The 17,404-nt window shown below is 32.0% G+C and overlaps 1 protein-coding gene and 1 long non-coding RNA gene across 2 annotated transcripts; both read left to right on the top strand.

Moving 5' to 3' along the window:
* The first annotated feature begins 3,571 nt into the window (after positions 1-3,571).
* On the top strand, positions 3,572-16,973 carry LOC149907735 (circadian clock-controlled protein daywake-like). Its single transcript, XM_090102780.1, has 6 exons — positions 3,572-3,767; positions 3,919-4,088; positions 9,828-9,898; positions 11,347-11,486; positions 13,556-13,705; positions 16,752-16,973. Exons 1-6 carry the CDS (start codon positions 3,704-3,706, stop codon positions 16,907-16,909), a joined length of 753 nt encoding a protein of 250 aa, XP_089958906.1. The 5' UTR covers positions 3,572-3,703; the 3' UTR covers positions 16,910-16,973.
* On the top strand, positions 14,478-15,335 carry LOC149907736 (uncharacterized). The gene is made up of 2 exons (XR_016456802.1): positions 14,478-14,841; positions 15,095-15,335. It is a non-coding gene; the product is annotated as an uncharacterized LOC149907736 (long non-coding RNA).
* Positions 16,974-17,404: the final 431 nt, after the last annotated feature.

The following is a 17,404-nucleotide window of genomic DNA, read 5'->3' as shown; positions in this document are numbered from 1 at the left end:
TGTAAGAATCCAAATGAAACTTAACATGAATATAAACCAGATATTTAGCTCGATTATTTTGTGAAAGGAGGTGAAACTCAAATTAATGTGCACATATTACATAGTTGTAATTTAATAAGGCGTAGCAAATTCAGTCATTCTTAACCACCTTACTTACACTATGACACTACCTTATTAAATTTACCAGAAACTTACCATGACGGCACTTCTGTCAAGGAAAAAGACAAATTCTAAATACATATTAATTTTGGAGCTATTCCAAGAATTAACCTTTTTTATCTAAACTAAGTATTATTGTATTCCATACTAGCTTTCCGCCCGCGGCTTCGCCCGCGTTTTCAGAGAAAAACCCGTTCCCGTAGGATTTCCGGGATATCACCTATCCTATGTCCTTTCTCGGGTATCAAAATATATCTATACCAAATTTCATGCAAATTGGTTCAGTAGTTCAGGCGTGATTGAGTAACAGACAGACAGACAGAGTTACTTTCGCATTTATAATATTAGTATGGAAGTATGGATTAGTAAATTTCAGTTGACATCATTGAGATACATGTACTACGTACTACTATGGTACTACATATTAACTCAATAGTTGACACCTATTCTGTCAGACAGTGTTCAATGTTTACGCTAAGATGTAATATTGTCTGGCAGGTATGATTACGATATTTAGATTCTCAGCAAGGACCAACTGACCTTGTTCCGTGTGGTTGATTCATAAGTATATATAAGTAGTACAAAATTTGCCTGCTCTGAATAAATAGAATAAGTTTTATTTACCGAGTTTCTCTTAGTTATTTCTTTAATTTAATTATTAAGTCCAATATTAATCTTATCGACGTTTAGGTTTAAATTGGGATACACTTATAGTATTCAATGTAAATATTATGATATTATAGTCCCATTTTTATTTATACAAGGAAGTGACTTTGGAATTACGACATCTCAAGCAGTAGTCGACTGGTGGAATATTAATCAGTCAGAACCACGAAAACGGCGAAGTCTCTCAATTTGATACAACGCAATATTTTTTGACATAAATATCTTGAATGTAGGAAGGAGGCCCTCTTGTCAAAAGTCTTGAGTCTTGAGATCTTGTCTAAGAGTTATATCTTCAAATGAAAACACAAAAAAATATAGGTACATAATATCATAGTACCGAGCATTACACTACCAGGCAGATGTCGGACATAGATACGTTTTTGTACCATTGCATTGTGATAGTCCTTTTCGGGTATAAATAATCACACTAGCATAGCAAGCCTCTTGCATATGCATATGCAAACACAATAAAAAAATATAAAAACACAAGACTCAGAGAAGGTCACTTACAATCTAATTAGTAGCTTAAAATTGGTAGACATCAGACTTTGGATAATAATATATTGTTTGATGCTAAGGATAAGAAAATGAGGATGTATCTCAAAGATGTTATCGAACAAGGCAACGAAAAGAGTGTGAATAGATATCTTATTCATTGTCTACTGTGAGTTGTGACGTAATTAATAACACAGCAGAACCAGTGGGTGACATTGAGTGGCGTATTAGTCCAGGAGGAATCGGCGCATGAGTACCGAAAACTATTCCACCTCAATTTTTTTACGTGATCCTCTTCAAATTGCCCTACTGATGATATAAATGCATGTTGCCATGGGGCAACCCGGTGCCATATTGTTTAAACCGAAATTGTTTAAACAATTGCAAGGAATTGTTATTTTTCAACCGGACAAATTTTTTTTATATTTTTTATCGAAATACCAATAAAAAAGGTCCAATTACTTTTCACGATAAAGTTAATATTTTCAAAGATATGAATTTTTTAAGGTTTGAAAAATCTCAAATTTGGGTACTTTCGACCCATGAAAAATATATTTAAAAAAAAAATAATATATAAGTAATATTTTTTTTTCAATTCTCTATACAATAGTTAATAATATTGTTAATAGAGATTTAAGAAAATTTCATTGTTTATATCTGTTTTTTAATTGTTAACTTCGCGCGCTCACAAGTACGCGCCGCTTACCTGTATCGCCGTCTCTCTCTTACTCATGCGCTGCATCGGCCTCTCTGTGTCTTGAATCATTATTTATCATTTATCTTAAAAACTATCAACTTTATCAAGATTTCTAAAGAGAGCAATCTTATTAATAATTAAATTGTCTACAATTTGTTTCTTATATATTTTTTTCTGAAATCAATTTTTTTAAAGTTATTTAAGCATAAATTGAAACATGTAATTAAAATTACTTTTTTATCAGTTTATATTACTTTTTTGTTATTATCATAAGTAATTTTTGCATTTATCTCAACAATAATAAGATATAATAGTATTTGAACATTTTTTGAAATCACAATTATTTATAAATAATAAAATTATATTGGGTACGCACTTGGATGTTTAGAAAAAACATTCAAATAAATTGAAAAAAAATAAAATAAAAACTAATTTTATAAATATATATCATGGTGTGTGTATGATTGTGTCTAAGTAAGAAAAAGATTCTTTTCTTTGTTTTTTATTTTCTCAAGGTTACTCTTTGTATTAAACCGCAAGATGTTTGTTTGTTCTTGTGACAAAATTATTGATTATATATAACATTTAAAATAAAAATACAAGTTAGTGCATGTCGATTCTCAACTGATCATTCTTTTGTTTTTTATTCATCGTTATTCAGTCTTTTTTATTTCGTTCAAGACTTAAGATTGTTAAATGTTGTTGCACCCATTACAGTGATTTCGTGTGTTATTAACATTTTTAGATGGATATATAACTGGGTCTTTTACCTTACTTGCTGTTTCAATAACAAAAAAGTAATATAAACTGACAAAAAAGTAATTTTAATTACATGTTTCAATTTATGCTTAAATAACTTTAAAAAAATTGATTTCAGAAAAAAATATATAAGAAACAAATTGTAGACAATTTAATTATTAATAAGATTGCTCTCTTTAGAAATCTTGATAAAGTTGATAGTTTTTAAGATAAATGATAAATAATGATTCAAGACACAGAGAGGCCGATGCAGCGCATGAGTAAGAGAGAGACGGCGATACTTAAAGGTAAGCGGCGCGTACTTGTGAGCGCGCAAAGTTAACAATTAAAAAACAGATATAAACAATGAAATTTTCTTAAATCTCTATTAACAATATTATTAACTATTGTATAGAGAATTGAAAAAAAAATATTACTTATATATTATTTTTTTTTTAAATATATTTTTCATGGGTCGAAAGTACCCAAATTTGAGATTTTTCAAACCTTAAAAAATTCATATCTTTGAAAATATTAACTTTATCGTGAAAAGTAATTGGACCTTTTTTATTGGTATTTCGATAAAAAATATAAAAAAAATTTGTCCGGTTGAAAAATAACAATTCCTTGCAATTGTTTAAACAATTTCGGTTTAAACAATATGGCACCGGGTTGCCCCATGGCAACATGCATTTATATCATCAGTAGGGCAATTTGAAGAGGATCACGTAAAAAAATTGAGGTGGAATAGTTTTCGGTACTCATGCGCCGATTCCTCCTGGACTATATGTTTATGCAACATCGCAAGCTCCTACCACCACTAAAGTTGCCGTGGCCGTCGCAACACGACCGAGAGAGGCTGCCACTAGAAGTCGTTTTTAACGTTTATTAATTTAATTTTATATCAATTTGTTTCTTCCTCTATCTAGTTGTTTTGCTTAATGCAAGATGTTTAAAATATATTTTATATTAACATTATTTGTATGTAATGGGTACGGTTTGGAAAATATTGGTGAGTGATTTTTGTACATATAACTTTAGACTCATGCTTTGCATTTTTTGCAATAGGTGTTCGATAGAAAATTGTGATTTGTAATATTAAATTTATTTACGTCAGTACTTAAAAAAATCCAAAGTTCTAAAAATCCACTTTTTATTTGCAGAAAATTATTTAAAAGTATGTAACAGGAATTCATTGGAAGTTAACGAGTGTCTCATAGAAGCAGTGCATAAGGGAGTAAGGGACTTCGCTAGTGGAAATAAAGATTTGGGACTGCCCCCATTGGACCCTTTTCTACAAAAAGAACTAAAAGTTGAATATAAAAATAATCAGGTAAGTTCTGCATAACTTAATCACTATGTAGGTACTCTATTAAATATCCCATCTTAAAAATGTTCTGGCAAAAACGTTTAATAAAAAAAAGGAATGATTACATACATCATTTTTAATTTTAAATCTATTTATCGTATCAAAGCGGGCTATAAAGGCTTTGTTAATAAAAAATAATAAAAAAAACAAGAAAATATCGCATATAATTCGTACACTATAATAATAACGACTCACTCGACGACTTTGATAATTAATGAAGAACAGAAACATGATAGTATTAACTATTCTTTCTTGATAGGATAAACAGCTGGAAGCGAAAAAAATCCCTTTAAATGTAGAGATTTCGCTTGAAGTTTGGTTGGTAGAAAAAAATTATATTATTTAACTTATATTTGAATGGTTCAGGTGTGTAAAGTAAAAATTATGTAGAAAAAGTAAACAGAAATACTTTTTGCCTTTATAATATATTATGTAGTTACAGGAGATACATTACATCTCAGAGGCGGCCTTAGGGGGTGGCGAACGGGGCAATCGCCCGGGGCCTCGCTCTTGCAGGGGCCTCGCGCAACAAGCAACCACCCAAGCAAATTTAAAAAAATGAAATTGTGTGCGTGTACTGAGTATGTTCATGTGTGTGTATGAAGGAAACGACGATATTATCTCGGTGCTGAAATACATAATAGAAAACAAATTAACTGAAGTTTACCCCACTATCGAAATAGCCCTGAGAATTATTGCCACCACACCTGTGACAGTTGCGTCTGCTGAAAGGAGTTTTTCGAGGGTTAAAATTATTAAAACATATTTGAGGAATTCGATGACACAAGATCGGCTTTCAGCCCTTGCTATTCTTTCAATCGAAAGTGACGTAGCTCATTCGTTGGATTATTGTGCTTTAATTAAAGATTTTAGCCTTAGGAAAAGCCGCAAACATCAATTTTAAAATTTATCATCTCTGTATTTGTTAATTTGGTAAATCTTTCTATGTATAAATATACAGGGTGTCCCAAAAAGTAGTGATATACTGAAGCTAGGAGGCAGAGGACCTAGAGGGCTATCCGAATCACCCCCATGTATGTTATGCGATTTTTCGTATTTTCGGAGTTATGACATTTTTTTCAATTTTTCATCTATCGCTGAGTACGATGAGATTTTTATTTATGGTGACGTCAATTATTGCGAAAGATGCTTGATTTTTTTTGTGTGCTAAGCTGAAAGATAGGCCAATTCAGTATGGCAACATTTACTATCGTTAGATCTTTGAATGGAATAAAAAAATAATTAAATTCCAAGAAAGATAAAATTACCCAGTATGTTCACCACTTCAAGGGCCCGTAAAAAAATAAAATCACATAAAAAAAGTTTTCCGTTTGGCTTTTAAAAACTTGCTCTATCTATCAGGTAGCTACCCTGAAAATTTAATTTTATTATTCAGAAGGCTTCAATCGAAAAATTGAAATCTAAATTTGGTAAGTGCAAAAATTGAATTAACATGATGATTAATAAAAACAAATTAAAACCAATAAAAAGGTGTTTAATTACCAGAAATTTTTAAAATGACGCCGCTGTTGCTCAGTGCAAGTGCGACATCACCGTAAAAAGTTGTCTTTTAAATGTCTGAATGCCCTTTTATCGTTTCTAATGGTTTCTTCTGCTACTATGAATTTTCGGGTTATTTCGTCCAAATTGTGGCAGTCTCTCGTCTTTGTAGTATCCCCACGGAAAAAAATCAATAGGGTTTATGTCCGGGGACCGTGGAGGCCAGGCTAAAGGGCAAAGATATCTTGAAAGATGGATTGGTCGTTGCAGCCTGCGCATGCGCCGGTGACGCCTGCTTTAAAGCCTGGCCTCCACGGTCCCTCAACCTAAACCCCATTGATTTGTATCAATGGGGATACCAAAAAGACCTCGGCTACTTGAGAGAATGCCACAATTTGGAAGAAATAACCCGGAAATAATAAAAATGATAAAAGGGCATTCAGACATTTAAAAGACAACTTTTTACGGTGATGTCGCACTTGCATTGAGCAACAGCGGGATTATTTAAAAAAAATCTGGTAAGTAATTAAACACCTATTTATTGGTTTTAATGATCACCATGTTAATAAAATTTTTGCACTTACCATATTTAGATTTCAATTTTTCGATTGAAGCCTTCTGAATAATAAAATGAAATTTTTAGGGTTGCTACCTGATAGATAGAGCAAGTTTTTAAAAGCCAAATGGAAAACTTTTTTTATGTGACTTTATTTTTTATGGGCCCTTGAAGTTGTGAACATACTGGGTAATTTCATATTTCTTGGCATTTAATTCTTTTTTTATTCCATTCGAAGATCTAACGATAGTAAATGTTACCATACTGAATTGGCCTCTCTTTCAGCTTAGCACACATAAAAAATCAAGCATCTAGCGCAATAATTCACGTCACCATAAATAAAAATCTCATCGTACTCAGCGATAGTTCTGGAAGTCTTTGGGGGAGGCCTATGTCCAACAATGGACGTCCAATGGCTGACGACGACGACTCAGCGATAGATGAAAAATTGAAAAAAATGTCATAACTCCGAAAATACGAAAAATCGCATAACATACATGGGGGTGATTCGGATAGCCCTCTAGGTCCTCTACCTCCCAGCTTCCGTTCATCACTACTTTTTGGGACACCCTGTATAAATATTATAAAACTCAAATTTTATTCATTTGTATAACTTTATCATTTCTCCTCAAATATGACAAATACCTAAACCAAACAACCAGACCTACTTTCGCATCACATACATTTCACAAAGAGCATAGGGCCTCGCAAAGGGCCTGCCGCCCGGAGCCTCGCAATGGGTAAGGCCGCCGCTGTTACATCTAAAAATTACCAGAATGTTGTTATCTCTATCTATTTGTCCACCTATATCTATACATCTATACATATCTATACTAATATTATAAAGAGGAAAAGTTTGTAAGTATGTATGTATGTATGTATGTATGTATGTATGGTTTTCACGCAAAAACTACTGGACCGATTTCAAAAATTCTTTCTCCATTAGAAAGCTGCATCTTTACTGAGCAACATAGGTTATATTGCATTTTCAAAAAAATTAGAGATCCTTACCAAAAATGCAATAATGTAACCCAAGGTGTAAAAAAATCCTCAATAAAAAATCTGTCATCGCGTGCGCTGCGGAATCTATTGAAGATAGAACAAAAAAATGTTCTACGGTATTATAGAATGGATCAATATCTACAAGAAAGTCTGCGATACCATATGTCCATCTTCAGTAGTTATGTTACTACAACAACTTTTTTACGTTTTCAAAGTAAATAGAAGTGCTGACAGTAATCAAACCATGTTATCGATACACATATATTAATCCTTATCCCATTAAATGATGTTTTATTATAGACTGTTTCAATACCAGCAAAATACTTTTTAAATGAAAAGAATTGGATATTCCATTCAAAAGATATAACGAATTTTTAAAAGTGTCAATCTACAGAAAATAGTAGGTATACTGTTCGAGCAAGCCGTAGTGCGGGGGAATAGTCATGGAGGAATTCTACCAATATGCGTCTTGACGGAACACAGTGGGGTTTTGGTCGGTAGGAATCCGACATAACCCACGGCCCCTCCCCCGGAGGCCGTGGGTATCTATGAAAGATTTCCCCACTAAAACAAAAAAAAAAGGCCGTAGTGCGGGACGGGGTAAAGGTGATTATCATGTGATTAAAAATTAAACCTATAGTCCGACCTATAGTAGACTTTTCACTGTAACGATATCGCTATCTATGCGGATGAAACCGCAGGGCATTGCTAGTATATAATAAATCTGTAGAAGGGTCATTTCTGTACATTGAAAATATTGAAGAAATAAATAGCAGGGGGTGTTACTGGATCGATACCAAACCCAAATATGTGATTAAAAAAATTTTTGTCTGTCTGTCTGTCTGTCTGTCTGTCTGTCTGTATGTGAAGACATCACGTGAAAACTACCGATTCGTTTTCGATGAAACTTGGTATAATTATACCTTATTATCCTGGGCGTAAAATAGGATACTTTTTATCCTGGAAAAATACGTAGAAAAAAAATTAATCTTAATTTTTCAGTTTTATCCATAGACGTTGTTCTGTAGAACCGCGAACACGTTGCGTATTATTATAGGCCTAGCCGTATTTGGGTCCAATAGATATTTATAAGATGTCATTGTCAGAGTTACTCAAAATGGAGAAATAAACCATCCACGCGAAGACCGACATCCGCGCGGACGGAGTCGCGGGCGGAAGCTAGTTTTCAATAAATTGTATAATGCTGTTTTTATTTATATTTTTCTATTTTTTAATTCCATTAAACTAATACGTTAATTATTCTAATCGCCTATTTATTCAACGTTATAAATGCAGAGTTCAATAATAACAACATGACATCCATACTAATATTATAAATGCGAAAGTAACTCTGTCTGTCTGTCTGTTACTCAATCACGCCTAAACTACTGAACCAATTTGCATGAAATTTGGTATAGAGATATTTTGTTACCCGAGAAAGGACATGGGCTACTTTTTACCCCGGGACATAGGATAGGTTTTATCCCGGAAATCCCACGGGAACGGGAACTATGCGGGTTTCTCTTTGACTGCGCGAGCGAAACCGCGGCTGGAAAGCTAGTAATCTATAAAGTACCAACCTTTAGAATATAGGTAGACTATATTATATAGATTGACCGTATAATGTATTAACTAATGTGTAGCCCTGACCATGAGATTATAGTTCACGGGCAAAAAATTCGCTCACGTGCGAGTAATTCTAATGTTATCTAAGATATAGGATGTATTTTTACACTGTTTCAAATACGATTTGACTATTAAATATGCTATTATTAGTTTCAAGAGTGTGCAAAGTAACTCTGTTTAACCAGGTACATCCAAATAATAAAAATGGTGCATTTTGGCGCGAAGTTATATTTTCAATTTTTTTTAATTGTAACTACTTAGTTAAAAAAATTAAAAATCCTTTTTTAATTTCGGAATTTTTGATGTTTTCAATTCTGAATACCTACTGATCTCTATGTACTTACCTATATTTAAGCTATCTGCGTAAATCACAGCCCACAGGTAAGGTGCTGTGGTTGTTGTGACTTGTGAGTTGTGACCTACAATGTTGACAGCAAAATTTCTTCAGGATGCTTGATACGCTTGACTATCAAAAGACTAATTACCAACTCCATTTGGCGACACTAATTACCTTGTATCACAATGGTTAATATATACCGTACACAGTAATAGGAAGCAATTATATTTCTAGTTTTTCCTTTACTGCAATAAGGCCTAACTACCGGCTAACCATCGCTCTAACTACCTTGTATAAAAGCGATACATTCTTAGGTATCATCTGGATTAAATTAAAAACAAACGCTGTTTAATTTCGCGGAAAAAGACCACGTACCTTAGTGAACTTAGTTACTATGTATGCTATAAATTATTTTCGTCTCGATAATTCATTTGGCTCTGAGACCCTATTAAGCACGCCAAAATAAACTTATCGAAAACATATCTGATACAAAACTGTGGTTATGTTTTATTTATTAATAATTCCAAGGTGAAACGTTAGTCGGCCTCCCGACGATTATTGAAATAAAAAAAAACAACATCTCCTTCATACTAACTAATAATAATTATTTGATTGTTTTACTTACTGCTGATTGCTAATTTATTTCAATAATTTCATTATTTTTTTTATTTTCTTTTTTTAGATTGAAGCAAAAATGAATGCGTTCGATATTTATGTAAGTGGCCTCAGCACGTCTACGGTTCGAGATGCAAGGTTTGGACCTTTGTATATTATAAATATTATAATTATCTATTATTTATTACCCACCTTAATTTCTTGAAGTTATTATGATATTTTATTCTTCTTTGTTTTAATGATTTTATAAAAATAAATACCAACTCATTTAAGTACCTATGATTGATTTGTTATTTTCAAACGGAACTATAAATATAATTTTTAAAATTCTATATTTGGTATACATCGAGATATATGTATCGATGTTGGTATATCACATACCCTGCCAGTGCCATGGCTCTTCCATGCCCAAGTGACAATGTATAAGTACTTAGATTGTGTCATGGAGAAACAAAACTTCTCGATTAATATTCAAAATATTCGAATTGAATCTTTTAATTTTTATTGTTCATTCTTCCATACTAATATTATATATGCGAAAGTAACTCTGTCTGTCTGTCTGTTACTCAATCACGCCTAAACTACTGAACCAATTTGCATGAAATTTGGTATGGAGATATTTTGATACCCGAGAAAGGACATAGGCTACCTTTTATTGCGAAATATGTACCACGGGCGAAGCCGGGGCAGACCGCTAGTATTATATAAATAAGGAAATACGATAGTTTTCCAGTTGATTGTCTTAATAATGCGATATGATGTTTTAATGCAATAATGCAGTGAAGCAAATCAAACCTGATTTGACTTACTTTACTGATTTTATTTATTTATATATGACAAATATGGTCCTTGCATTTCATGAAAAAAAAACACACACACACACTTATAGCAGTCAATATGTTACATCTGCAGTAGTTGTACTTAACCTTCGACAAATAAGCATGTATTAATTATATTTTATATCGTCGAAGGTTATATTTTGAGATATTTCTGCTTATTCAAATTAAATTAAATGCATTTATTTATTTTCAATCCTAAGCTTTTATGCATATTTACGTAAACACGTAATACATGAATGTCTGCGATTGTCGAAATGATAAAAATTATACGAATCAAGGATAACTTCAGTGTTGTAAAGATATATTATGCACTTACTTGTATATTTCCAAGAAATAATAAAATATTTACTGATTGCGAATTAGACACCAATGTAGAGCTATAAAAAACGCACGTAGTTACTAGAGTACTAGACGATCCCTGTGATGGGCAGAAGCAAAAATTACTTATTTCATTAAAATTAATTATTAATTAGGATTATTATGTACATTTTAGTAGCTACAGTACCTACAGTTGGTACCTACTCTGTAGTAGTTATGGCAGTAGTAAAGTATTAGCAAAGGATTACCTCGATAAGTTATCAACTAATAATAAGAAGTTAACTCCTTACCATTATTCTTATGACAAGTTTTTTTAATTACAACCAAAGAGAAGCTAATAGTATTAATATAATAACAAATCATTCTGAATATCTTAACATGCCTTATATGGTTATGATAGTAATAATAATTAACCTAATATTTTTTTAGACTAAAGGCGGACGAAGAGTCTTTCCATTTGGAAATAGATATGTTTACCCCCGAAGTATTTATCAAAGGAAAATATGAAGGAGCTGGCAGTTACAATTCCCTCAAGATCCTTGCTAATGGAGATTTCAATAACACAATGAGTAAGTAGCTTCTAAATAAAGTTAGTTTGGGTTTGGTGAAAACTATTAGGAGCGACTCAGTAAGTACACTAGAAACAATTTTTGGACAACTTTTTATTTGATAGGAAAAGCCAACATTTTATAGACATAATGAGATACTTACTTTATTATTTAATTATGCAATTACTTTAAGACTTACTTAAGTACGATAAAACTTTTTTCATGTTAGGTAGGTATAAGTCGAAAAGTGAATAGCGGATCAGTAATTCAGTAGGTAGTAGGGAAATAATGTTACTACAAATAATATTACAGGTAAATGATAAATATGTCTGTATCATGTAAATGAAAATAATTAACATTTTAAAAAAATTTGATACATAGCAACTTGCTATGAACATTGAACAAGGTTGTTTTTTGTCGTGTAGCTCCGACACATGATTTGAATTAAAATAATGTTGTTAGCATCATAATACATATACAGGGTGTCCCACTTTTGGTATACTAAGCTCAAAGGAGGTTATAGTTTTGCATACGCTGAGTACGTAAAAAATACTTATAAAATTCCAGACGCATTTTTTTTTTCGGAGAGATGAATTCTTAAAACTCTATGTGTACACCCCTAACAAGCAACACGCCCAAATTTGCCACCCGCATGTGAGATATCGTTTAAGATTATGTTTTCATAGACAAAATGCTCACATTAGAGAAGCGGTATATGCCGGCTGCGCAAAGCTAGAGAAGAAAACATGGATTTTCAGGAAAAATTTAGCAAAAAAATGTTGACGTAATTTTGTTGTTTAAGTATTTTTTACGTGATCAGTGTCATGCAAAACTACAAGTCCCTTCGCGCTTAGTATACCAATAGTGGGACACCCTGTATATACAGTATAATTTGTAAATATGTTTGTAAAATTAAATTAAATTATTTCCTTGTTTTTGTATAGACTATTATCATATAATGTTAATATGAATCTTATTGCATTCTTATACGAGTAAAATATACTATAGTCGAGCCAATTTAATTTTATCTTCGAAGAGAGGTAACCTGCTTAAAAGTGAATTAATCGATACGGACTTGAAACACTGACAATCGAACTTGAAACACATGTCAATTTTAAAATTCATCAGGCGTATCCCTGTCCCAGTAATATACTGTCTTTCGTAAATTTAAGGAACAAAATAAGCCAAGTATAATACATAATTAAAAAAAAAACAACACATTTATTTTTGATGAAACAACACATTTATGATGATTTTTATTCACAAAACGTAATCAATGCATTCGATTCTAGATGTCAGATTTCGATTTTTACAGTAACCTCAGGCTTAGTCGCTGGTATTTAAAAAGAAAAAAGGTTTATTGACACAAAATTGTAGCGACGTCAGTTCTTTAAATCAGAAATTGTTTATTATGTGCGCACGAGCAACTTTGTCTCCGCAACTATTTTGTCTCTTCCATCAATTGTATGGGGAGTTGCGTCGCTACGTGCGCGCACTTTCATACTAGCCCATGGGTGGAGAGAAAAAATAGTTGCGGAGACAAAGTTGCTCGTGCGCGCTAGCTCTTACTGATAAACCATTCTAAAATGGTTTTAATGGAAAATCCACAGACAAGTATTGTAATTTGTATCTTATCACACTGTATAATTAGTGTATACTAAAGTAAGTAAGTAACTCATGTACTAATAACCGAAATCCTTGATTATAAATGAGTTAGTAGGTATGTATGGTTGATACAGCCCGTATTGTATAGGGTATCAATAAACTATTGAAACATTAGGTATATTTTACAAAGGTCTTGACGAAAAAATTAGTTAAAATAGTAAATTATGTGTCTTTCTAAACAACACAGCGTTGGATGAAGAAGCAGTCTATGAATCCTATGAAATCTCCTTTAAATAAGATCACCTTACCGATTTTCCGTGGACCTTTCACCTCACTAGCAAGAGCGCGTCCCTAGTAATGTCATCGTCCTAAGCCCTTGACGCGCCGCCATCTTCCAAGCTCATAGCGTTTATGAATTCGTGCGCAATATCCACTCATAATTTTAAAAGAAACAATTTTTTTATAATTCCACATTATCTTTTCAGCTGATCTTGTCTATACGTGGAAATTGGACGGTAAACCTGAAGTTATAGATGGAGTCACATACATAAGAATTAATTCCTTTTACATGCGGCCTGATGTCGGTTCCATGAAGACTTATCTTTCTAATGAAAATCCAGACAGCAAACCCTTAAGTGAGTATTAAATCAATAAAAAAAGAAAGATAGAAATAGAATCAATACTTATTATTTAAAATCTAAGGCACAGAATTCTACGGTAAATATATTTTTTGAGGGTAGAGAGAAATAGATTCTTCGACGATAATGGGCATAGTATGGGCCGCGGTAGGTAATAAACACTTTTCTACATAAAATTATAATCTAACTCGTTATTAGGACATACTTTGTTTACGTAACATGAAAACCTTCTAATATCTTCACCGCAATTTGCTATTAGCTTTACCGGTACTAAAATGAATTCGTTGTAAAATTTTAAACAAATGAACCATTGACATGTTTTTTATAGCTATTTTATTACTTATTAATGATTTAACTTAACAATAACCATAGGCATTATATTATATCCCTCAGCGTTTGCTTTTAAAATCGTAATTAGCACCATCGTGTGATGTTTGAATATGATGTCTATAGACTATACATTGATTAGAATCTTTATTTCTATAAATATCTATGAATACATTTATAATATTTTTTATAGCGGAACTTAATACAGTACCTCCTAGATAAAAAGACTACTTAACCTTGAATGTCCTTTTTATAAGCATCTATTGGTAACGTGTATCTACATTAATAGGTTCATATATTAAGAAAAATTAATTCGATTTTTACAATTATTTGTAACCCAAAATTCTTTTTTTTTTATAATTTATTCATAACCATGGATACAAGTCCTTCAGTCGAATGCTTTCTTTTTACATGCAATGTTGCCATAATAATCAATAATAGGCGTAGACAGAGAAACCAATAGACAAATTGATAGTTTATGTCGCATTCACACAAGAAAAAGAGCAACTTATGCCGGTGTTGTGTAAAGAAATGAGAGAGAACGATAAAATTTTTTGTTTCACCCAGCGTGCCACTTTTTTCAAGAAAAGAAACCTACTTTGCTAAACAAAGTTTGACAGCTAACTATCGTCTTCCCTAAAAATATAGTTTTTACATGTTCTAAGTTACGTAATTCATGGTATGTTTGGTTTTTAATGATTAAGACTTACTGTTAATACCTTATAAAATAATACCATGGTGCGGTGTAGCGTTAAAGGGTGTTAAAGTGATAGTGGAACGAAAATGCCTGGATTGTCTTTTCACTCGTAAGTATACAACTCTTTATCAGTTTATAGGCCTTCATGATATTTCAGCGTGTTAATATATTGTGTATCACGTGCTGTTGACTTGAATACATTGTTTAAAAACCACAAAAATAACAATTATAAATTTTAACCTAAAAAATTTTGTGTTGCCAACTTTTCTACAAATTGTTACCCACTATTATGGGAAATAATAATATATATTCTGCAGTGTGTATTTAATTAAATATCTGAAATATTCAATGGCTTGTTCCAGTTTTCCTGAACCGGATAATTTACGACAAATTTGGATTGTAGCTACAGGATGAACAGATGGGAAACCAAAACCGAAGGTTAGAAAGTATTACGGCAATCACCACCACCGCGACGCTGCCCCGCCGAAGACAATGGACACTCTTGGTTCCAACTTCCAACATTGAACCGGAGGGACGTAGTTAATTAAGTTAGAGATAATTTAAATGTAATTTTTTTATTACAATAAATTATTATTAAGTAAATTTCGTTTTTTTTGCGCGTTCGCGGGTCGGTCAATATAATTAACGTGTGTATCTGTTAATACTTACGAAAATAAACATTCTTTTATTTTTTTTATTTTATTTTATAAAAAATAATGAACAATCGAGTTTTCATCTACATTATCATTACATACACATTTTTATATGGGATTATGATAATGATATATATTATACATACTAGTGGTCCACCCCGGCTTCGCCCGTGGTACATATTTCGCAATAAAAGGTAGCCTATGTCCTTTCTCAGGTATCAAAATATCTACATACCAAATTTCATGCAAATTGTTTTAGTAGTTTAGGCGTGATTGAGTAACAGACAGACAGACAGAGTTACTTTCGCATTTATAATATTATATAGTATGGATTATATAATATATAGGTATGTGTATATACATAATATGTATTACCCATCTAAAAGTAATATGTTTATTATATACTAGCTGCGCTCCGAAAACCATACATACATATGTACATACATAATTACAAACATTTTCTCTTTATAATATTAGTATAAACATGTAAGTATGTAATGTGGATATCTCATTATTATCCACTTATGTTATGTGAATAATGATATTGAGAGATTTGTATCTTACAAATTGCGGGGTAAATTTTCCCTCACATGGTAACCCTAAATATTGTGACGTATTCTTTTTTATCTCTTTCTGCGACACGCATTGCCGGTGTCTATTGGATTCTCTGTCTACGATAATAGGCTTTAATATTTTTATAATAATTCAAAAATACGCGTTGTTTTACATTTCGGTACAAGGTCGATGTTGAGCTCTCTAATCATTGAAATATAACAAAAAACAACCGCCAAGATACTTTTTTGCGGCAATCAAGCTTTAATTACGGTAGGCCTATATAGTTGAATGTTACTAAAAATAGTTTTATTTTTCGTACCGTCATTTTAGTAGTAGCGTAGGTACCTACCTACTAGTATTATATTATCTGTGCTACTACTAAAAACCCACTTTGCGTTTACTCAAGAAGCTTATATCTAATACACTGGAGATTTCATTATGAACATTAACTTGTAACAAGAAAATATTATGACCTTGAATGACGCCTGTATGTTTTTTATCCCTTTCACACCTAACTTGGCAAGTGGGTTTACTGCTACATATTTAATTTTATCTCCATTATTGTTCATAAAATGAATTTTTTAAAGGAAGGAAAGTGGAGAATGGTGAGAAAATAATGGCCTATTTGTAGCTTTAAAAATTGAAATTGCATATAGAGCTGTGTACATTGTAGACGAAAACAGCTGTATGTCTATCTGCTCTATATATATACATATATTGCCCTCCTTACAATACTTATTGTTATTGGTATTCTTCTAGGTAATTATTATTTGGACATACTTACTAAAATAAAATTAACTTTATTTTTCAGCCGAACTGGGGATGCGAATTACGAACGAAAACTGGCGTCTTCTTTATAAAGAAATGTTACCCTTCGCTCAAAGTAACTGGAACAAAATTGGAACACGCATAGCTAATAAAATATTTTTAAAAGTTCCTTACGATACCCTATTCCCAAATAAATCATAGTTCATTACATTAATATAATAAAGAGTTGTTGTAAATTATTTAATAAATATTTGATTACCAAGAAGGGTCTATTTTATTTGCATTCCTTATTGGAAACTATGATGTGCTAAAAATTATTTGTAAGTAAAAATCATGAAATGAATTAATAATGAGGCGAAATCCACCAAAAAGTAGTGTTTACACTTTACTTATTCTTCTTCTACTTGCTTAGGTATGTTTTATGTCGATTCCTGGTTTTTTTCAGCATTGCTATAATTTTGTTTTTAAGATGCTAACTTCAGCTTCTGTCGGTGAATCTTAAGTAGTCAAGATCAGAAGAAATATCTATTGTTACTTTCGTCTGTTTCAGAATCTGTAAATAAAGCCAACTGAAATATTATTAAACACTTATAAAAATGAAACATTACAAACAGACAGAGTATATCACAATATGAAAAGAGCTATAAGAGTAAGATCCCATGGCCGCCAGACCTCACCTATTTTCTGACGGATGAA

This window comes from Colias eurytheme, chromosome 6, assembly GCF_061535395.1.
Source record: "Colias eurytheme isolate Ceu_HAF_F1 chromosome 6, ilColEury1 Martin Lab GWU primary, whole genome shotgun sequence".
Taxonomy (NCBI): Eukaryota; Metazoa; Arthropoda; class Insecta; order Lepidoptera; family Pieridae; genus Colias; species Colias eurytheme.
This window is presented reverse-complemented; position numbering and strand designations above follow the sequence as displayed.